General features: G+C 36.0%; 1 protein-coding gene across 1 annotated transcript in view; it reads right to left on the bottom strand.

Annotated features, from left to right (window-relative positions):
* Positions 1 to 22909, bottom strand: part of fbxw8 (F-box and WD repeat domain containing 8) — a 33681-nt gene extending 10772 nt beyond the window's left edge. Inside the window, exons 1-7 of the mRNA XM_067439505.1 lie at positions 21656 to 22909; positions 21468 to 21572; positions 20120 to 20284; positions 19854 to 19942; positions 19603 to 19754; positions 16510 to 16706; positions 16111 to 16335 (exon numbers count right to left, since the gene is read on the bottom strand). Coding sequence (XP_067295606.1) covers positions 16111 to 16335; positions 16510 to 16706; positions 19603 to 19754; positions 19854 to 19942; positions 20120 to 20284; positions 21468 to 21572; positions 21656 to 22042 — 1320 coding nt within the window. The 5' untranslated portion in view covers positions 22043 to 22909. The remainder of the gene's footprint in view (positions 1 to 16110; positions 16336 to 16509; positions 16707 to 19602; positions 19755 to 19853; positions 19943 to 20119; positions 20285 to 21467; positions 21573 to 21655) is intronic.
* Positions 22910 to 24867: the final 1958 nt, after the last annotated feature.

Genomic DNA, 24867 nt, shown 5'->3' with positions numbered 1-24867 from the left:
TTTTAAACCAACAGAAGCAGTCTGTTTTACTGGCATTTTATCTTTCTACAGATTCTCACTATGCAGATGATGTTATCTAATGTTCCACTAAATTAAGCAGTACACTAGCATTAAAAATGTGGGTGTCACTAAGACATTTTTCTTCAGAAATTAATCATTTTATTCAACAAATTAGGCATTTAAAGTAAAGCAAAAACTTGAAATTGCTTCAATTTCAAATAAATGCTGTTAGTTTGTAAATAGATGCTGAACATTCTACTGTTTTAGGATGAAACAAAATCCTGAAAAAGAAAATATATCAGTTTCCATAAAACTATTATGCAAACTGTTTTTAATATCGATAATAATAAGAATATACTTGAGCAGTAAATCATCATATTAGAATGATTTCTGAAAGATCGTGTGACACTGAAGACTGGAGTAATGATGCTGAAAATTCAGATTTACATCACAGGAACCAATTACATTTTAAAATATATTACAACAGAAAACAGCAATTATAAATGGTAATAAATTGGAATATTGCTGTAGTTTTGATAAATAAATGCAGCCTTGGTGAGCATACAAGACTTCTTTCAAAAGCATTAAAAGGCTTAAAGGAAGTGTATGTAAGATTGTGGCCAAAACTGGCACTGCAATCACTATCCCCTCTCCCCCTCCCCCTGACTCGAGGTTGCCAGATCGAGGATTAAATGTAGTTTGAGAGTTAAATGTAATTTGTTTACATTTAATTTTGCCTTGAAAATTAACAAATACACTATTACAGACCTGATCACTGCAAACATCTCAGACTACTTATTTATCAAAATGGTAAAAGATCATGTTACATTTAAAATTAATATTCATGAACTAAGCCTTTGCCATTTTGTGATGTCATAAGTCTTACAACATGCAATGTGACCAACCACCTTTATGGGTGCAAAAAATTAGAGCCCTTGTGGGTCCTTGTGGTAATAACAGTATTTTGGGCAGGTATCCAAACGTTCGCCTATCATGCATCGACTACAAATAAGGCTTATCAATTGAAACATGCAAGTAGTAGCAACTTTACATAACTCTAGTGTTAACCTAGAGATAAATGCCTGTTATTAGGGGCCAAGCACCGAAGGTGCGAAGGCACCTATTGAAACCATTAGTGTTCTTCTTCTTCTTCTGCCATGGGAGTCTATGGCAGCCCATAGAACCGTATGGTAAAAAGTTGTGAAATTTGGCACACTCATAGTGGCCAGTCTGAACTGTCACTATAGCAAATTTGGTGTCTCTAACTCAATCCCTCTAGCACCACCACCTGTCCAAAGTTTCACTCATGTTTATGTTTATAACTTGTGACCCCTAAGAGCTAGAAACAAAATTATTTTTTCCTATGATTCCTTGGCTCAAGGCGATTCGATTGCACCCTATGACGTTTTCCGGTATGCAAATTTTCCCGGCATTTTCAATTAACCGAAAAACCTACTTTTGCGAACTCGTCCTAGACGGTTCATCCAATTTGCACAAAAATTGAATCAGATCATCTTCAGACCACGCAGGAAAAAAAAAAATCGCAAATCATGTTGATTCGTCAAATCGTTTTCGATAGACGCGCGAAAACATTTTACATAACGTTTGTGAAAACACACTTAAGGCAATATCTCCACAACACTTTATCGTATTCAAAAATCGTATTAAAATTGGTCTCTTTAGATTCAGGGCGTCATGCCGAGTCGACTGATATCCAATTTGACCATGTCGGCCATTTTGAATTATGTGCTAAAATGCTGTATTTTATGAACGCATGAACAGATTGTTACGAAACTTGGTATGGGTCATCACCACGATGCCTTGAAGTAGCCTGAGAAGTTTCGAAACATATGGATAATTTTTTTTTTCAAACGCTTATTACTTTGGGTGTGGTTGACATATTTTGATGGGAGTATGTTTTTTGGTCTCCTGAATCCTTGCCGAGTCCAACGATACCAGATTTGCCAGGTTTTGGCATATGGTTTACGCAGCGTTGTAATTTAGCGCTTAAAAAACATTTGCTGATATCTTCGAAACCGCTAGTCCGATCGAGACGAAACCAGCGGCAGAAGTACGGAAACATAGGTCGATAGCATAATGCTAATGCCCAAATCTCAAAATATTGCTAGTAAGGGGTAGTAAAATCCAATCAAAGTCAGGTGTCAGTCATTTTTTACATGTTTTTTCATATAAATGTCTATAACTCCAAAACAAAATGAGATATTTTCACCAAACTTGACACACATATGTATGGGCTCACTATGAGGACACATTAAAAAATTGGTGGGATTGTGCCTCTTGGTGGCGCTATAATAAAACAAAACATGAAATTCCCATTGACTTCAATGCAGTATTATGGTTCAAAATGTAATGCTATAATTTACGAATGCATTAGCATATCGTTACAAAACTCTGTATGTGTCTTTGGCTCCATGTCCTGAAGATACTAAAAAAGGTTTGGGCTAGCGCCACCTTGTGGTCAAAAGTTGTAATAAAATGTACAGAAATGCGAATAACTTTTGATTAAATTAACCCATTTTAATGAAACTAGTCATAGTACATTCAATGGCTCATGCCGAGAACATGGATACAAATTTTGCCATATTTTGCAAACCTATCTGCCCTCCATCTTGTTATTTGTTAAAAACCTACTTTTTCAAACTCATCCTAGACCATTTGTCCGATTTTCACCAAAATTGAACCGTATCGTCTTCAGACCATGCCGACAAATAGTTATGGATTTCATGTTGATAGACAAAAAAGTTTTCATATACCACTGCAGCAGAGTTTAGCCATGATGCAAAAATGGCTCTTAAAGCTGTATCTCTGCAATGCTTTGGCATATTGACACCAAACTTTGCATGTGTCATTGTCTCCTCAATCTGACTACACCACATCAGTTTCGTAATAGTGCCACCTATTGGTTGAAAGTGATAAACCATTAAATCATTATTATTGACTGTATTTAAAATTGTACTGCTATTTTGCCTAAAATCAACTTAATAAGTCTTTAATGGCTCATTGTTGCAGTTAGTTTGACACTTCCAGCCATGTTGGCATGTCCTGTCTTCTTATTTGCGCTTGGCCCCGATAATGGCTGCTTGCAGCTATATTTATTATAGTGTTTGCATACCCAGGTGTTTGTGAGGAGTGTGGAAGTTGAAGTATAGTGCAGCTGCACTTAAAAATTGTTTAGTTCAAAATGAAAATTTCCTGATAATTTACTCAGCCCCATCTCATTCAAAACGTTCATGTCTTTCTTTCTTCAGTCAAAAAGAAATTACGTTTTTGGAGGAAAACCTTCCAGGATTTTTCTCCACATTTTCAATTGCAACCGATGGGTTCCACGTCCAAATCAATGCAGTGTCAAAGAGCTTCAGAGGCTCTGCACGATCCCAGTTGAGGAATAGGGTCTTATCTAGCGAAACCATCGTCATTTTCTTTTAAAAAAACGACAACATTATATATTTGTTCATCTTCACATCGGAAAGGTCACTTGTGATGTAGGTGGAAGTACTGGCCCAGTGCCGATGTTCACGTTCTTCAACTTTAAAATTTTCCGACATTGTTGTTTTAGCTTTATTTTTGTAAAGGGTGTTTGATTTCGTCTTTGCATGTTTGTTTTAACACTGGGTCGATATCCATGTACGTCACTTGCGACCTTTCCAACATGAGGACGTCATGCAAAAGCAGAACACAGAAGTCATGCATTTGAGGTTAAAAAAAGTATATACAAATGTATTTATTTTTTAGAAAATGACCAATGGTTTCACTAGATAAGACCCTATTCCTCAGCTGGGATCGAGCAGTGCCTCTGAACCCATTCGAAACTGCATTGATTTGGACCTTCAACACGTTGGTTTGCAATTCTGGAATGCTTTCCTCAAAAAACTTAATTTCTTTTCGACTAAAGAAATAAAGACATGAACATCTTGGATAAGATGGATGTGAGTAAATTATCAGGTCATTATCTTCTTGATGTGAACTAATCCTTTAATGCATGACATGGAGACTGATTTCCTGATAACAGCGGGAAAACTTAAAATATTCTGTCATTTTTGTCCATACAGATAAGAGTAATGCATCAATCAAAACTGTAAAGGTTACTTTTATTTGTGTAAACTTACAATAACAAGAAAAAAATGTGCTTTTGTAAAATAAAGAAAATAAAGATCTGTCTCAATCTGTGTGAACTGAAACGTGTCATAAAAATTAACCGAAACTCACTTTGCCTCACAGACATGAGAAATATCTATAGAAAGCTTGAAATGTCTACTTTTAAACTAAATAATTCAAATTGAAAACATATACTCTCTGATTATGTAATCTGTATGAAAGGTGCATTTCTCTCTAAAGGTGTGACCACTATACTGTCTTACATGGCGAGTCAGCATCGTCAACTTCATCGTTGCAGCCGACACTGACTCATTAAATACTAGTTTATTAATACATAATTGCAAAAGATTTCTTGATTTATTTATTTTTGTACAAAACATTCAAAAACATTACTTTTTCTGATGCTTTGCAGCCAGTTTAATGCATGTGCCCCAGTTTATATCTAAGTAATAAATTCATATAAACCTGCGATTAGTCGACTAATGGCTTAAATGAACGGCTACTAGTCACGTAGAAAAACTTAAGTCGGGGGCAGCTCTGGCATAAACATAAATAGGATCTAAATATTAAAACCAAAGTGTAAATAGGGTTGTGCCAATACAAACATATATCAATATGCAATTTTCACAATTGCATTGATACTTAGAGCATACTTTAATTTATTTATATATTTCCTACAGTTCAATTGATTAGGAAGCAAGTCTTTGGAATCAAAACTTCAAACTCTGACATTCACTTCGACCTCATTTGATCAATCAAACTTCTGTGAAGGCCACGGAGAAACAAAAAAGTGTTCAATGATCGATTATGAACCATTGTACCATGAATGTCCTGCAGGTGCTTTAAAACGTCTGAAGCTTTCAATTAATCCGCTCACATTAAACACGGTCTCTGAAGTAATTCAATCCTAAAAAAAGAGATTGTTTAACTGATTGCATCAGCTGCCGTTTAAACAGTGAGCAAAGGACAGATAACAGCACGGGCCAAATTGGACGCAAACTTTGAGGCAACAGATAGAGATGTTAAACAAAAGAGGGAGAAGAGAGAAGAACTGCATGATGTCAGATTTGAGCTCATGCCAGCTGTTTAGTGCCTTCAGTCTGGGCCAGACACACTTAATTGCGAGCCACCGTGCTGCCAGCCAAAATCCTTGAGAGGACCCAAAAATTACAGCCAGTGGGAGTTTGTCATCAAGACACGAGAAAAGCTTCCAATATGTAAAGCTACAATATGTAAAGACTTGATGAGGAAAGCTGATTAGAACGAATCCACGATGAGTGCATATGTCACTGGTGGGAAGACAGACTATTGGGATTATGTTGGGGATTTAGTCATCATTACAGGATTCAGGAGGTTATGAGACATTTACACAAGTAAACAATGATTTAGCTGCTGCGTTGCGGTTGAGCACATTTCACAAATAGCATTTTCATACAAACATCACCTCCCTTACATGCATCAAAATGTATTTTTCAATTTATTAAAATGTACACTCCTGTTCAAAAGTTTGGGGTCAGATAGTTTTAAAATAAATGGGAACACTTAATTTTAAGGTGACATAGTTACATGTTATTACATGTACTTACTATAGTAATAATAGTAAAATATGCATAATTACAAGTAATTAACCCTAAACCAAACCCTAACCATGTAGTTCATTAATATTACTTGGAAACTTATTTGAATAGGTACAATTAATCTACGTTACTTCAAAAACGAAGTGTAACCAAATAAATGAATACATTTATTCAGTAAGGATGTAGTAAAGGCATTTATTATGATAAGAAAACAAAACAACAAGATTAAAGAAAAAATGTATCATGGTTTTATGCAACATTTAAATGTTGAGAAATGTTTTTTGAAGGATCATGTGACAATGAAAAGTGAAAAAAAAATGGCGTTGATCACAGGAATATATTACATTTTAAAATCTATTAAAAGACACAACAGTTATTTTAAATAGAAATATTTCACAATATTACTATTTGACTGTATTATTGATCAAATAAATGCAGCCTTGGTGAGCAATAAAAATATTACAGACTTACAGAATCTTATAGATCAATCTTATGAAATATAACATTTTATACCAAAGGTAACATTAATACCCACTAAAAAAAATCACTTTCTTGTCTTTTTGTTGTCAATAACTTAAAGGATTTTTGTAATTGAAAATAATAAAAATTTAAAAAATAAATAATGAAAATTCAAAAAATAAAATATTAAAATAAAATAAAAGCTCCAAGCATTAAATAAACAATGTAAATAAACAATTATTGCCCTTTAATAATTTTTGGAATTTCTAAAAAACTACACACACACAAAAAAGTAGTCAAAATCTAAATTTAAGCCTGGGTACATATAATGACAATGAAGCAAATATAGCACTTTGTTTACTGTTTGAAAATGATATAAAATCTAATTACAAATCTGTAAAATCGAACTAAAATAGTTGGTTATTATACTTTCTAATATTTTCTATTTTCTATTTGTTCATTTTGCAAAGTTAGAAACCGAAACTGTTAAATACAACTCAAATCCTAATTTACTCTTGTAATGTGTCCCCCAATATTTGGTATAGCTCAAAATTTCCGAGCCCTTTTATCTTCCAGAACTTCTGTCGATGAGAGTGGAGATGTTAATCAGATTCATTCTGATCTCACGAGACGCTGCTCTATGTCTCTGAATTTCAGCACCTGGAGGTGCAACAGTGTGCCACATTTTCACCAGCCTATCTGGCTGTTAAACATGAAAGTGGCGCCTCAGGGTTTGCCAGCATGATCTGCATGTGTGTGTGTCTAGGTCAGTGCTTCAAACACACATACACAACAGATGCTCAGAGCTTCCAGTCTTCCAGCTTAAAAACAAAGATGACAAGAAGCTAAAATAATACACTTGACTGGCGCATAAACTAAATATAGCAGCAAGAGAAAAACAAAACAATACAGAGTAAAAACAAGGTTCTTGACGTCTTGGTAAAAACTGCTAATCATTAAATGTAATCGCAGCTCTGCAGTGGTAATAATAGTAATTCAAATGCTTGAATATTGCTCAAGTTCAAAAGCAAATACCAAAACATGGTGTGACTCACACTGTTACCTCACAGACAGTGAACTCCATTTGTCTCCTCTGTTTTTGACAAGTTTTAATGAAGCATATGTCATCTCATTTAATAACACACAAACCCCTTGGATTCACCAGCGTCGGTTTTGGCACATCTGACTTCCCTCACGCAGTTTGAAAATCCTGTCAGCATGCAACACTGTTGACAAACGTGACATTACACACGGATGCGAAAGGTGCTAATCATGAATCGAATGGAAACTTGTAGAGTATTCACAGAGGAGTGACATGAAACAAATGAATATGATTCCTGCAAAATGTGCTGCAATAATAGTGCCAGATAAAGGATAGACTGAAGACAGATGTGTCAACATAAAGGGAGGGGAAAATGTCCACATCCTAAAGTAGAATGATGGTTAATGTCTGCGGAAAACAATGCATGAGCTAGACAAGTGGTTTGAGAACATCCTTTTGAATCCTCTCCTCCATATACGCTACAACACTGGGACCTATCATACTTGCACATGGCTTCTACCATTGCTATGCTGTTGACATACAGCTCTACCTTTCATTTTAACCAGATGATCTCACAGTAGCTGCACGAATCTCAAGCTGTCTGGCGGACATCTCGGCATGGATGAAAGAACGTCACCTGCAGCTCAACCTGGCAAAGACTGAGCTTCTCATCTTCCCTGCCAATCCGACTCTACAGCCCGATTTCACCATCCAGCTAGGTTCATCACTGATTACCTCATCAAGGTCGGTCAGAAACCTTGACCAGCTGTCCTTCAAAGATCACATTTCAAAAACTGGGTTTACGGTGCAGAACATCAGCAAGATCAGGCCTTTCCTAACTGAGCATGCAATGTTTCTCGTCCAGTCCCTGGTCATTTCTGGGCTTGACTACTACAATGCTCTTCTGGCTGGACTTTCATCGTGTGCAATCAAACCTCTTCAAATGATTCAGAACGCTGCAGCGTGTCTTGTCTTCAACGAGCCCAAAAGGGCTCATGTCACACCTGTCTTCATCTCTGCACTGACTACCACTCGCTGCTCGCATCAAGTTCAAGGCATTGACGCTCGCTTACAGATATACCACAGGCTCAGCACCTTCCACATACTTCCACTCGCTCTTACGAGTCTACATCCCTACCAGAAGCCTACATCGGAGAACGAGCGACAGCTTGTGGTACGATCACAGACAGGCAGAAAACCTCTCTCCAGAATTTTCGTTCACTGTTCCTTGCTGGTGGAACGATCTACCCGCCTTCATCCGGAATGCATGCAGAATCCCTGGCAACATTCAAAAGACGCATCTCTTCCGTGAGCACTTCACCTCATCATAATTTTTTTTATTTTTAAACTACGTTTTCACTTTCCTTAAATCCCTCCTTATTCTAACTAATGCTAATCTAAGCAATGTCTAAAGGCTACAACATACTCCGCAAGAACAGAGAAAAAAGTTCTCGCTCCCAGGGCTGCGAGAACAAAATGGCGTCATTTTGTTCCCGCAGCCCTGGCTTAGGAGTTCTTGCAGGTGTTCTCGACACATCGCCAGAGCAGAACTTTTTTTCTTGTGGGCAGAGGTGTCAAGTAGCGAAGTACAAATACTTCGTTGGGTATCTATCTTTCGTTTGGGTATCTATACTTTACTGGAGTAATTATTTTTCTGCCTACTTTTTACTTCTACTCCTTACATTTTCACGCAATTATCTGTACTTTCTACTCCTTACTTTTTTAAAATAGCCTCGTTACTCCTCTTTCATTTCATCTCGTTTAAAAAAAAACTATGCTGATAAATCGCGTCATCCGGATAGTGTGAATTTGATTGTGGTTGGATGAGAAGTGTAAACATATACCATTCCAACACCCTATTGGTTACTACGCGATCCATCGCGCCTGCACATGACTCAAAGCACAAATCACACACGGTGTTGCCAGATTGGGCGGGTTCCAGCGGACGAGCACGCACTTTCAGTCAATGAGCGATCAGCAGCAGACGCGCTCATTCATGACAGCCAGGTTTTAAGCGGGATAACTCGTCGTAGATGTATATTCAAGTGATCGCTATGCTAAAGTGGCATACATACAGTATATAAATACACACAAGGGCCCATAAGGCTCTAAATCGTCGACTCAATCTGGCAACACTGATCACACATGTAGCCTACATTTACATTCCAATAAAGGTTATTGATAACATTACTTATAGGCAACTAGTCATCATATCTTCCGCTTCAGGAAACATGTTAATGCTCAGCAGTACACATATGTCCATTGTACTAAAATGCATTCATTTTCAATGGGTATATATGCGGCTGAAACAGGTAGCCAGTGCCTCCCAAATTTTTCAACATTAACATTTTAATATAACATTATAGTCATTATGGCCTTTAGAAAAAAGTTTTTTGAGGAGGTGGGTGGTGCCCTAAGCTTTTGTCTTTAATGGCATTTTTTTCCTTACATTACTTTTACTTTTATACTTTAAGTAGTTTTGAAAACCAGTACTTTTACACTTTTACTTAAGTAAAAAGCTTGAGTTGATAGTTCAACTTCTACAGAAGTATTTTTAAACCCTAGTATCTATACTTCCACTTGAGTAATGTATGCGAGTACTTTTGACACCTCTGCTTGTGGGTGTCCTACTATTGTATGAGAACTATTGTATGATTGGTCATAAATTAATGTGGGCGTGGTTAATGCGGATAAACGCAGATGATCTGCGCTTGCTTTTCTCGTGAAGTATGAAATACACTAGCCAGAACGAACTTTGTTCTTGTTCTTGCCACCTCGAGAAAACAAACACATTTCTTTGTTCTTGCAGAGTATGTTCCAAGCTTAAGACTATGTATTTTAAACACTATTTGCATTTATTTGCCTCTTCATGATGAATCGCTTCCTGTATTCCTCATTTGTAAGTTGCTTTGTATAAACGCCCTTTAAAATTAATAAATGTAAATGTAACATATCACCCTTACAAACACTATGATGTTAACATACACTACCATTCAAACACTTGAGGTCGATTCTTTTTTTCTTTTTTTTAAGAAGTCTATTGTGCTCACAAAAATTGCATTAATTGGATTATAAAATAAATACAGTAATTTGAAAATGATTTAAAATTGTAATTTATTCCAGATGGCAAAGATTTTAAATAATGTAAAAAAAAATTAAAAAAAATTTTAAAATAATTTTTATTATCATTACTCCAGTCTTCAGTGTCACATGATTCACTGTATTCAATGTACTACATCTACATGTACGTACTATGGTAGTCACAGTAAATTATCCATAGTTAAAAGTAACTAACCTTAAACCAAACTGTAACACTATAGTAAGTTAATTAATATTATTGTATTAATATGTAATATAACTGTCACCTTAAAATAAAGTGTAACCCAAATTTCCTTCACACATCACAATCAAACATTTCACCGCCTATGGCTGCGTCTCATTTCATTAGAATTTTGAAGGCTGCTATCTGAAATAAACGAGACGTCCTTTGTAGGACACACACGCAGGAAGCTATGCCAACACGTTCAGCCTCGTTGTGCTCTCACGCCAGTTATATGAATGCAAATTATGTATAGCTTGAAAATGATTTTTAAATGTTTCTTGCCTTGACAGCAGTGCACTTTTCTTAACGTTTAAAAAGCACTAAACCCGTGTAATCCTGTTTACCACAACTATCTGTTTCAGGTAGGTTAATTCAGCTTAAAAAACAAAAACAAGCTTGAAACTACTTACATTTAAACACCACATCTAAGCTTGCATGTATATCTGGCTGTGGTGCCATTTTTACAAATAATATACAACATGCACACTCCGAATTCCTGTGAAAGAAGGGCACATTCGAAGGTCGCATTTGGAGTGTCCTGCTCACTTTTTTGAAATGAGACAGCCTTATGACGCATCCAGCCTTCGGATGCAACCTCTGGAGGACGCAGCCTTCCGGAATGAGACACAGCTTATGTTACTGTGAGAATAAGTGTTAAAGCCCTGTCCCTTTTTTTAACTTCAGTTTCTTTTGTGAGACTTCTAGGACAGAGATTCATCATTGGTGTGCGGGACTTGCCTAATGAAACCAGTGCACCAGTGGCAACCTCTTTAAGAAGCTCCTGGAATTTGTTGCTCTCTCTCTCATTTCTGTTTTGTATCTTTGATTGAGGAGTGGGTTCTTGAGATTTTGTGGTCCCATTTTTGTTCCACTACACAAACCCCCATTCCCAACTGTTTATTGATCTGTTGTGTTGTTATTTTCTCTTATTATCTTATATTTAAACCCTAGACATTATTGTTTAACTTTAAATCAATTTATATTTTCTGGATTGAAACGAATCTTGAAAAGTGTCCTCTTTACGTAATGACTTTGAACCGGGTTGTAACAATAAGTATGTGACAAATAAAAGACTTTGACCCCACTACACTTCTTCTGTTAGGGAATGCAAAAAGTAGTACAAGATATGCAACAAGATATATTTCTGTAACACCTTGCATTAAAGAGCGAAACAAGTCCACTAGAGGCTGACTATGACAAACTGTCCTGTCGTTCAAACTCTCAGCTCACTCTAAATAGCCGCCCCAGTGCCCGTTTGGTTAATGAGAGTGTTTAAATGGGGGTGATGTCAGTGGAGAAAGAGAGCCAAAGCATTGTGTGATACAACAGGACACCATCTGCATCCATCTATCAAGCACTCATCTGATTACTGTCAACATGTACGCCTGTCGCTTCACTGAAAAACTACCAGTTTCCCCTGAGAAAACCCATCCCTCCCCCTTGAGCGCTGATATCCCCCCAGACATGAATGCTGTCTATTTAAACGGTTGCATAAATACGCTGGGGACTTGCAGGGAGAGCTATTGTGATTTGGAGAGGTTTATTTTAAGGTCTATTTTCACATGACGTTTGGGCTTTTAATCAGGAGAGTATGAGCACAATACTGCTCCGGCTCAAACTCAAAGCTCTGGAGAAACTTTGCACCAGGGTCTTTATCGTTAACTAAAACTAAAACCATTAAATATGTTCATTACTTTAAATAAAACATTAGCTGAAATAAAATATATAAAGAGAAGCTTATTTCTAGCTATTTATCTGTATAACTATTCTAGCTAGTTTGACAACATTTCTCATTTTAGTTTAGTTTAAGTTGAAGTAATAAAATACCAAACTAAATAAACTAAATTATATATTATAGATATTTATTTTTATTTTATTTTTTTGCAAGCAGAATCTCCTCTGTTTTTTAAAACAGCTTCAAGATTTAGCATTCTCCACGTTAACCTTTCTCACTTGTTGAGACATCGAACTTACAGTATATGCCACTCCCACATGCGTCAAAGTAGCCGGAGCTACTCTTCTCTATTTTCAGATCTATCAAGACACGCATGGGTGTGAGAGATGCAATTTCACCCCTAAAAAAATCCTGCTCCGTCTAAAACATAAACACTTATAATTGTAATAATTTTCTATTCTAGATGCGCATTATGTTTATTTTGTACAAAATGAACAATATTTATATAATGAGTAAATACACCATTTTTTGACTTGCCATGATTCTCTATGGTTAGCCTATAATAAGTGTTTATATTTTAGACTGAGCGGGATGTTTTTAGAAAAGTAGCTCCGGCTACTTTGACGCATGTGGAAGAGACACAGTTTTGTTGTCACAACAAGCGAGAAAGGTAAATGTGGAGAACGCTAAATCTTGAAGCTGTTTTAAAAAACAGAGGAGAGTCTACTTGCAAAAAATGAGCGTGACAGAGCTTGTAATAAAACAAGAATCAACATTGGCTTAGCTTTTCAGAGAAGGCGAGAATTGAGTGATCGAAAAATGTTATAAAGTGACACAGAGTAAGTAAGTAACCGGTGAGTTAGGTTGTTTTATTGAACAGATAAAATCTAGCAAACAAAGTTCATTGTAAAGCTTTATCTATTGTAAAGGGTCATTTCATTATGGTATTGGATTTATTTTCAAGGAAGTACCGTGTCTATTAATGGGTAAAGCTACAGTAACGTCTTCAGCTAGTGCACTTAAGAGCCTTTCAATCTAAACTAGTTATATATCTTAGGCCCAGTAGTAAATGTTTTATGAGCAGTAGGTGAACAATATTCATAAAGCCGAAGAACAACCAAAACAATGTTCTTTTACAAAAGGAGGGCAGTTTTGTTTTTCTAACCACTAAGAGGAAAGTTACATAGGCTGCACCCGAAAACTTAAAAATGCTGCCTTCGAAGGATGCATTCCAAGGTGGGAAGGCATCAAGGCATGTCTGAATACAATGTTAGCTTCACTTCCTGTCACGCTTACTCAGAATTTTGAATTAAATCAGTTTTGTGAGGTACCTTTATGCGCAAACGCTGCCTGCAGCATCATTTCCTATAAGGCAGTAAGTCAGTTGCCTAGGTTTTTGGATGCAGCCATTGTGTACCGGTAGCAAAAACTGTAATCCGCTCTTAAAAATAAAGGTTCTTTATAGGCATCTATGGTTACATGAATGAACTTTAACATCCATGGAACCTTTCCATTCCACAAATGTCCTTTAGATTTTTTTAAATGTTCTTCACACTAAAAGGGGAAAAATATATTTTAAGAACTGTTTACTGAAATGTTCTTTGGGGGGAAAAAATGGTTGTTCTGTGGCATCACTGTGAAAATCCCCTCTATTTATAAGAGTGTAGTATATTAGTGATACTAAAATAACACTGCTTTGCACCATCTTCAGCATGCCAGAGTTAGAAATAAACTATAGGGACTCTTTGGAGACGCGCTGGGACCCAAGTTTGAGTTAATTAAAGTAGCTGGTCTATTCCTAAGATAACAACATGAGCACAGAGCAACTTTTTATTTATCATGACTTTGGGAATACAGTCATAATGTGCTTCACTGGTGGGCTAAAACTATGTAAACAACAGGGATCGGCCACATGAGATCAACAGACCGGTCAAAACAGGTTAGCCAAAAAAATCTGGTATGATCCATAAAATATCACCACTGTGTCCTTGAGCAATCATATTGAGCAAACTCCCCTTTGACCCTGTAATAATGTAGTGTAGTTCACTTTGGATAAAGCATCTGCTAATCCTTACATCATGCAATGTAAAAGCAAAACTGTTGCACAATTAAAGATATGAGTATTTATAGAAGTATGTAAATTCTGTGCCATCACAGCCTGACTGTGTTGTACAAAACAACTTTGGCTTCACAAACAGACAATGGTAAACTTGTTTGAAATTTGTTAATAGACATGATTTTTACTATTCTGTGCCACAAATATTACACACTTTTATTTTAAATGTTGTGTACAATAATTTAAAAAAAGAGCTAAATCGGTGTAAATTTCATCACTACCGTTTGTTGAAATGCATCATACTCAAGCATAAACATGTAGGCATTTTGCCAGAAATGGGAAGGGAGACCCAGCCTCAAAATAACAACACAAAAAAATGGTCATATTTTAGTAAGACATTACTCTGGTAAGAGACTGCTTAAAATAATCAAATCTCGAAAATCGAATGTCTCCACTGATGCATAAATTAACCAGAACAGATATGCAAATGATGCAATATAAAGGCAGCTTTAAAATGGGAAATTGAGAAAGAAATTAAATTTGCCTCCTTCTGTAAAAATAGCCAATCATTTATCAGAAGTGGTCTCTCAAAACTGTATATGGCACCGCAAGATTTGCCCCATTAGTTTCCTACGCTGACAATAAGATATTCAATGGAAAAAATGTATGCCTGGCTTGATTTAATTTTTTAGTAATTGATTGGATTATGAAAAGTGGCATTGCATATCAGAATGGTATGGAAAAATAAGAGTGCTTGGTGAGGTCAGGCAACAAAAGATAGTCGTTTTGTCGGAGCCAATAGAGTCGTGGGCAGTGCTTTCGCATATAGCACGATTATGCTACGGGCGGCACAAGTTCGAGTCCCGACTCACAGACCTTTCCCGGGCTCCCCCACTCTCTATCTCCAATCCTGTCTGCTCTATATTCCGCATTGCAGAAAAGGCAAAAACACCAGCAAAAAAAGTTGGAATAACATGCATTAAAGAACTGCACAGTAAGACAAGAAACATGCATTTAAGAAAGAAATATACTGTGTAAGTATTTTTTTCATGGAAGTTTTATCAGCAAACTTATTAGCGAACAGATTTGATGGTAAATCTATTAATAATTATAATAATAATATTATATTATGTTTTAAAAAATCTTACACAAGATTGTGATTGTGTTTCAATCTTATGTTATGTGCTTGCTTTTTAGTTAATGCCATATATGCTTAAATGATTATGAAATTAGAAAAGTATCTGCAATACTTCCTTTGTTTATTATAAGAGAGGATTAATGAGCAACACTTGTGAAAGTTAGGTTTCTGAGTTTGAAACTTTTGTAACCAACCACAAAGGTTAACACGAGGGTAGACGGGGTGAAGAGAGCATGTTGCAACCTCAAGCGGAGGTGATCCAGACCAAGACTACAGTGAAGAAGAGGAAGAGCGATGGAAGCTTAACTCCAATATTGCTGTTTAGAGATTAAGATAAGAGCTTTTATTTTAGCTGATTTAAACTTGTATTTTGCATTAACTGCTTTGTATTGTTACCAATAAATAAGTGTTTTTATTGTTTCGATCTCCTCCTGTGAGGCTTTAGTTATAACTACAAACTGAGCCTTAAAAAAGACCAACCACAAGGAATTACATTTTTAATATATTTTGTATATTTACAATGTAATTTATTCCTGTTATGGCAAAGCTGAATTTTCAGCATCATTACTCCAGACAGTCTTCAATATCACATGATCCTTCAGAAATCATTCTGATCATTTGCTGCTCTATAAACATTACTTGTTATTATCAAAGTTGAAAACTATTTTTGGTAATATTTTTGTGGAAACAATAAAAAAATTTTTAAGGATTCAGGACACAGATACCTTGTTGCCCCCATCATTCATGCCCCATCCGCAGCTCTTGATGCCCAGGGCGGCTCTGAAGGGTGACACGTCCACACAGGTCACTGGATGGCCGTACACAAAGTGAAGAACTCTTGGCTCCTGCTCTTCCTTCCATCTGGAATCCAGCAGGTAAACGCTCTCATCTGCCCATGCTGTAACCAAAGGGAAGTCCCGTCTCCCTGGCACCACCAACACCCCATCAACCTGAAAAACACTCTCAATAGTTATTATGCACTATTCTGTGTGAGTTGTGGTTGCATCAATCAGCTTAATTCTGTGGAATGCCTTGCTGGTGCCAAAATCAATCACATGCATGACTCACTTGGTCAACTGTTAATATAGTTGGCATCTGCTCTGCATGGCTCAGATTAGACTTACAGGCTTTGGTAACTGAACGAGACATCGTGATTTCCAATAGCCCTTCTCATCTGGTGCGTCCACCCGCACATCTGGTCCTGATGCAGAGGCCAAAGCTGGACTGTCAGGACTTAGATCTAGTGCATGAACCCTTCGGAGGTGCTGGTACTGATGAATGGGCTCAAGACCAGTTTCAGTGCTCCACACATCTACACACCCTAAACATACAATTTCAGTGAAAATCTAGTTAATGTATTAACCGTTATTAACTATCAGTGAGCAACATTTGTTACATTGTTAATCATTGTTAAAGGGATAGTTCACTTTAAAATGAAAATTCTGTCATCCTTTACTCACCCTCAAGTTGTTTCAAACCTGTATACATTTCTTTCTTCAGCTGAACACAAGGGAAGATATTTGGATGAATGTCAGTAACCAAACAGTTAATTGGAGCCATTGACTTCCATAGTAGGAAAAAAAAAAAATACTAGTGAAGTCAATGGCTCCAATTAACTGTTTGGTTACTGACATTCATCCAAATATCTTCCCTTGTGTTCAGCTGAAGAAAGAAATTCATACAGGTTAGAAACAACTTACGGGTGAGTAAAGGATGACAGAATTTTTATTTTAAAGTGAACAAACTCCCTTTAAAGCTGCAGTCCGTAAGTTTTGCCACTTTGTCACCATTGCTGTTTGAAACCTGCTATTGCAGTTATTTTTTGAAGAGTTATTATCTTTACGTGGGTCGTACATCGGCACATCTCCAGATTCTACGTCTTTACGAGTTTCCAAAATGCGTTATTCCAAAATAAGTATCAGAACAAGTAAGAAACATGTCTGCCACTTTTAATCCAACCGCGAAAAAAATCATTGCAATAAATCATGCTACCAACGGTGATTTAATCTAACGATCGCTTAGCTCATAGTACATCAAACCGTGAAAAATAATAAGTTATACTTTGTTCTCAAATTTTTGCTAATGTTAACAACATCAGCATCACATTTGTGTCATCAGCATATTTAGTGTGTGTTAGCATTACCCGTAGAAGTGTAGATTTTAATTTCTGTACAGTCTAATCTTTTGCTTTTGACTCCGGGTGAATCTCCAGTTGCCACTGATGATTGTCATTTGGACCTTTCTGGATTATAATCCGCCATCAAAATTATATCTTTTAATACTAAATTATACTTTTTTAATACTTTTAATACTTAGGGCCTACTACCCCTGGACTTCTTCTTTATGTATACAGACGTGATGCAATGACCAGTGTTGCCTCAGTTACTTTGAAAAAGTAATCTGATTACTGATTACTCCTTTAAAAAGTAACTTAGTTACTTTACAGATTACTTGATTTTAAAAGTAACTAAGTTAGATTACAAGTTACTTTATTAGTTACATTCAGCAGTTGCCGACAACACCCCTGCCGCCTCAAAATAGAAATGACAACTGTTTTTGGCAACACACTTTATTGCATTTATGCTCGAGACTGACGGCCCCGACTTTTTTACGCCCCTTTTTTTAGGCTTCTCCATCGTTTTATATTTATTTTAATAATTAAAATGAACAATGAGATGTGCTGGTGGAAACAACATGAGACCATGATAGCTTGCGCCACTGTCAAGATATGGCTCGCGCAGGGTTAAAGAGTCCGTTTCTTCAGTGCAGCTGCTAGAGTTATGGCCTTTTTACAACTGGTTCCTTCATTCATTTTCTCTGACCAGGAATTTATCTGATTGCGAAATGATCAGGAGTAGGCCTAAATGCCTTCCGAGAGTCTTTCGAGACGTATTTAATTCCGATCACTCAAACAAACCAATTCAGAAGGTGCATGAAAGCATTTCAAACTAAACCGGACAAATATAAATGTATCTGGTTGTTTAAACCACATGTGTAAATTTTACTCCTGGCAAATAATTTAAAAATAAATGTGAGAGCGTGTTATGTTGTAGTCAGATAGATATGATGGTGCTACTGCAACACGCATTGCTGCAAATGAGTAAAGCAAGCCAACGCATATGGCCGTAAATGAAACTTTAAAATAAGTCACACAAAACACAATCATCTTCAATATAAATGAATGAGACTAAATGATCTTACCAGTGCTTAGGTCGCTCTCTCTCATATTGCGATCTTTGAATTTGAAATGCGAAAAATGCCTTTGTGGTGGTATAATAACTAGCCTACTTTGTTTTTAATGTCAAAGTAGTTATATTTCGTTTCGTTTCTTTATTAAGTTCATTTAGAAAAATGTTTAGAGCAATTTTTGTTTGTTAAATTAAAGTTTTAATTTTTTTATGTGACGACCCAGTGAGTTAACCGCAGTTAGCCTAGTCTCTCAAACCAACTCTTGAATTGTCTTGCCTATATAAACTTTAATTTAACAAACAAAAAATTGCTCTGAACATTTTTCTAAATTAGGATAATAAAAAAACGAAACGAAAAATAACTACTTTGACATTAAAAACAAAACTGAACTATTTCAATGGCTGCAACAATGTAAAAAGTAAAACAAATAAATAAAAAACATGGGCTCCAGCCGAACTCGGGCTGAGAATTTTGATAAGCTGTCGGTTTTTACAAAGGAAAATGACTAAAATAGTAACTCACAGTGACTTGGATAAGTAACTTTAATCTGATTACTGGTTTGGAAATAGTAACGCGTTAGATTACTCCTTACTGGAAAAAAGTAGTCAGATTAGAGTAACGCATTACTATGTAACGCGTTACTGGCATCACTGGCAATGACACAAAGATTAACGGTGCCATGCTCAAATTTCCTGCGGAAAGCTCCCAGTACCACTCAAATTATAACACATTATTACAAGCTTACTGTTGAGAATTGGCCTAAGGTATGGAGATGAACACTGCCTGGTTGTGTACTTTTGTGCTCAACATTTTCTTTTGGATCATTTTTAACCCAAAAAATATTAAGAGATACAACTTTTTATTTTAATCATTTATTATTATGTATTAAGATTAATAAATGCTCTAGAAGTATTTTTAATTGCTAGTGTTTGCTAACTAATGTAGTTAGTAATTTAGTTTACTAATGTAACGAAGTGTAAAAAGAGTTATCTTTTCAGCACAAAGAAGATGGTAAAACAATCTCTTACCATTCTCATAAGCAGCTGTGGCAACAGTCTTATTGACACGTACGTGACTAACGTAAGGTGCAGGAGTTTCATTTCTGATGTAATGTGTGGGGTGCAGGTATGATTTGTCCCAGTGAAGCGTGTCCCACAGACGGACATCGCCAGAGGTGTAGCTGTATAGAACAGATGCACACAATGATTATAGGATCGGTAGTGTTTGGATAATTGAGAACATACATCTTATTAATTATATGTGCCTAAGTAACACACACCCAGCGATAACAAGTCCAGCACAGGAACTGACGTCACACAACACCTTTCCTAACTCGTACTGCAGGTGACGAATGGATCCAACACGATTCTGTTCATTAAAAAGGTGACAAATAGATTTACTTTTGCATATCAGCATGTATGTTTTATTATTATTTTTCATTCATAATAAAAGTATTAAATTCACTGAGCATAAAAATAAATAATAATCTGAAATAAAGGTAATGTATAATAAATGTGATTAAGAATGTAATAGCATGGTGCTCACCTTCCAGTTTGACTTGACCCCGTTCTCTGTGTTGCGGCAGTCTCTGAGCGTGCTCTTCCAGCAGGGGGAGTCAGAGACACTTGCCCCATCATGATAACCTTCATCCAGACACAGTCTATGCCACAGGACCTCATCCTCAGCCAGCACCTTCCAGGATTTACTCACCTGAAACAAAAGCAATGAAAAGATTAACCACTGAACTTCAAACACTATAAAAGAAAAATATCACAAGACATCCATAAAGCGTTTGGATTGCAATTACAGTAAATTTGTTGTTTTGTGGTGATGAGAAACCAAAGCCCCTTCTCTGAATATAATATACAGGGCTTGACATTAAGCATGTTTATGGGCTTGTCCTTCGGACAAGTAAATCAACAGCGTGACCTTGTTATCGTCAGTTCATCATATATTATTATCCACCACTATCAATCGCCACTTACACTAAATTAATGCACAATCATTCGTGCATTTTGGTGATTTGCTAGTTATTTTTTGTTGTCCGTCAGGCAAGTAAAATTTATTTTTCACTTGTCCCTTCAAAAAATCCACTTGTCCCGGACAAGCGTTAATGTCGAGCCCTGATATAATCTTACAGTAATTATGCAATACAATCGCAGCAGTCTAGCATAAAATAAATTAACTTTAATGATTTTTCCAGGGGATAAAAACAAAACAAAATAGAGAGAGATTTTACATTCACATTAGCCTTTATGTATTTAGGAGATGCTTTTTTTATCCAGCAGAAGAACATGGACTTGAAATTAAATCCCAGGCTTAATAGAGCTGTGTGTGTGTGTGTGTGTGTGTGTGTGTGTGTGTGTGTGTGTGTGTGTGCGTGTGCGTGTGCGTGTGCGTGTGCGTGTGCGTGTGTGTCAAACATGGACAAAAGAATAGAGTAGAATAGAATAGAGTAGAATAGAAGTCTAGTAATTTATCTCAAACATTGTCCCCAAAAAGATGGCAATATCCAAAATCCTTGTCCTTGTGAGGACATTTATTGTCCGCATGAGGAAAATATTTGGGCATCAGACAAAAGGGAAAACAGAAATGTTTGGTATCCATGAGGAAACGCCCTTATAAATCAGTCTAAATTCAGTTTTTTTGAAAATGCAATACTGCAGAAAGTTTTCTGTGATGTTTAGGGACAGAATATACAGTATAAAATTATTATGTCTATGATGAAGTGTCCCCATAAACATGGAAGTGTGTGTGTGTGTTTCTGTCTGTCTAAACGCCATGGCTTGTGGTTATGTCCCTTCTATTCCAATGTCAGTGAAAGTCCTGTATTATTGACTAGACTAGAATAGAATAGGAAATACTAGAATAGAATCCACTCATTTATATTTACCTGAGCACATCGTCCTAGATCCGTTCTTCCCAGGAAGTGGAAAATCTTTAGGGCCAGCTCATAGGGCAACTCCACATCAAAGAATGGGATGTCATTCACCTCATTCTAAACACATGATATCCGGGTTTATTATTAAGACAAGAACAGAATATCATATATTATGAAAAGCTGCATAACAGGAGCGTTACCAGGTCCTGAAGGAACTGCTCAAGCAGTTTCTGGTCCTTGTTTTCTTTTTTGGGGGGCGCGTGTGTGTTGAGCGCGTCGCTGTCGGGAGCGCGCTTCCTGCGCGTTCGCTCCTGCTCGATTCTGTCTAACAGGGGACTGCTTCTGCCGTCCAACAAACCCTCGGCGATCGACACGTACTCCGGCTGGTCTTTTGATGTGGGCTGAGTTTGCTGGGACGCATTGCTCTGCTTCTCCCAAAAGTTAGTGCTTTGGTGAACAGATGAACTGTCTTTACTGTGATGCCCAAAATATCCCTCTTTGTCTTTACCGGATGTCTTAGTGTTTTTCGTTAATTCCTGTTTCCAGCGCTCTCGGAAGGCCAATAGCTCGTCCTCTTCCATGCCCATTTAATCACGTTGCTTTTTCATTCATATTTATGTATGTATTAATTCACACAAGTCTTGAGGAATACCGCTGTTGCCATCAAAACAAACAGTGATCCGACCTCGAAATGGCCTCGGCTGGAAGAACATCATGTTCACGTAAAGTGTTCCGCATGGCGCATCCCTCACCCAAGAAGAACGGTTATTTACAACACAAGAAAATGACTGGGTCTCAAAGTCTAATAAAAAAATAATAATGCTCCACTCGCCTGCAAATGCAAAAAAGTTAACGTGTATAAGACAAACATTTATTAAAGGTAGGCTATAGACAGTTCTGAGATAAAATGGCTAGACTTCTATTCTCCATGTTTGTCTGATGTCCAAATATATTACATCACTCCGTGATTAGCTACTGAAGTCTGAAAAACGGGAACAATAAAGGCATCAGATTATTTTGGATGTGTTCCATTTTCTTACAAAATGTGTTTATCACTCAATGTGGGTCGGCACCACAAAAATGTGTCATTTATAACTATTGACAAATGTAACATGTTGGCCTATATTGCCATTTACAAATGTTATTGACAAATATAATTAATGTTAATGGAGTGACAGTTTTCATTACTAGCTCCTAGTGTTGAATTCATATTTTGTTACTTGTTAGTGCAGTATCTATTTTGGATTACACTTTATTTTAAGGTCCTTGTTACAGTGTAATTATATGTAGTTTTGGATATTGATATTGCTATTTCAATCTTATGTTATATGCTTGATTTTTAGTTAATGCCATATATGCTTAAATAATTATGAAATTAGAAAAGTATCAGCAATACTTCCTTTGTTTATTATAGGAGAGGATTAATGAGCAACACTTGTGAAAGTTAGGTTTCTGAGTTTGAAACTTTTGTAACCAACCACAAAGGTTAACACGAGGGTAGACGGGGTGAAGAGAGCATGTTGCAACCTCAAGCGGAGGTGATCCAGACCAAGACTACAGTGAAGAAGAGGAAGAGCGCTAGAAGAAGACAACAGCGTAAGTGTCAGAAGACATCCGGCTTATTAAACATGAGTTGCAGAGACTAATAGGCTAACAACAGGAAGACTCAGATCATACAGGACATTCAGGAATTGATGACTGATATTGAGTTTAAAAAGCAGAATAAAAATCTGAGGAGTAAAGGCCTGATCAGATGCTGCCTGCATTAAGAGAATAGGAAATCTGATATTCTATCGATGGATGCTTAGCTCCAATATTTCTGTTTAGAGATTAAAATTAGAGATACTTTTATTTTATTAAGATACTTTTATTTTAGATGATTTTACCTTGTATTTTGCATTAACTGCTTTGTATTGTAATTTGTAACCAATAAAATCAAAATATTATTGTATCTGAACTACATAAGAAAAGTGATAAATCATTCACTGCGTCATCACAAAAAAAACACAATTACCCAATATGCTTAAAAATGTTTTAATAATTTTGGAATAGAGGTTGTCGAGTCTCAAACATGTTCATTGTATTAACTCAAATTTTTAATTTCAGTTGAACTCAAAATTAAGGCAACCAGGTAACTTATTTTTTTAATATTTTTTTACAGTGCACTTTATGGTTTCGGGTAGATTTGACTATCCTTACCCTGCTTGTCATGGGTTAAAGGTGTAGGATAAAAGGTCACACTAACTAACAATATTTAAGTGCTGAGTAATATTAATTAACAACTAGGATTTCCATGAAATTTGGTAATTAAATCCCAAGTAGTTTTACAATTTGTGCAAGTACACTGTAAAAAAAAAAAAAGTGTTGGTTTAACTTAAAAAAAAGTAAGTAACCTGATTGCCTTAAAATTTTGAGTTTATTGAAATTAAAAATTTGAGTTGATACAATGAAGGAAATTTGTTTAATAAATAGAAACTCAAAATATTATTGTATCTGAACCACATAAAAAAAAATCATGAAAATAGCACTATTTGGTATGTTTCACTGGGTCATCAAAAATAAAACACACACAATTACCCAATATGCTTACAAAATCTTTTAATTTTAAATTTAATTTTAAGGCAACTAGGTAACTTTTTTTCTAAATATTTTTTTACAGTGTAAAGTTGATATGGTTGTGACAGCAAATATGAGCACAATATAAGTAACTGACAAAAATGCATTGTTTCTGCACCTAAAGGACCTTCTGGATTTATGAAAGTTTTCATAAATACGTTATTATATAATATAGCAGATGATGCATGTGCACTGTAAACAATTATTGTTGGTTAAAAAAGTATGTTTTTAAGTAAGTAAAATTTTAAAAGTAAGTAAGATTGTTGAGTTTATTGAAATTAAAAAAATTAGTTAATACAAAAAAGGAGATTGGTTTAATAAATACAAACTTAAAATATTATATTATCTGAACTAAATTATAATCTAAGTTGATTTGTCAAAAGATAAAAAGTTATGCATAATTACATGCAACCTTAATCCAAACCAAACTCTAATCCTATCCCTATAGTCAGTACATGTTACTTAATATTACCAAAGACTTTATATAACTCAGTATAGTTACAGTGTAAAAGACATGTTAAAATAAAGGGTTACACTTTATTTTAAGGTATTATTGTTATCGTGTTATATATTTAAGTACTCAGTAATGTTTAGTAACTATGTGTACTTACTATAGGATCAGGTCTTCTTAGTCGCATCTTCCTCTTTATGATGTGCCTAATGTTTTCTATGGGTGTAAGATCTGGACTGCAGGCTGGCCATTTGAGTACACGGATCCTTCTTCTACGCAGCCATGATGTTGTAATTAATGCAGTATGGGGTCTGGCATTGTCATGTTGGAAAATGCAAGGTATTG

The sequence above is a fragment of the Pseudorasbora parva genome, chromosome 3, assembly GCF_024679245.1.
Source record: "Pseudorasbora parva isolate DD20220531a chromosome 3, ASM2467924v1, whole genome shotgun sequence".
Taxonomy (NCBI): Eukaryota; Metazoa; Chordata; class Actinopteri; order Cypriniformes; family Gobionidae; genus Pseudorasbora; species Pseudorasbora parva.
Note: the sequence above shows the minus strand (reverse complement) of the source record. Positions and strands in the feature narration are given on the sequence as shown.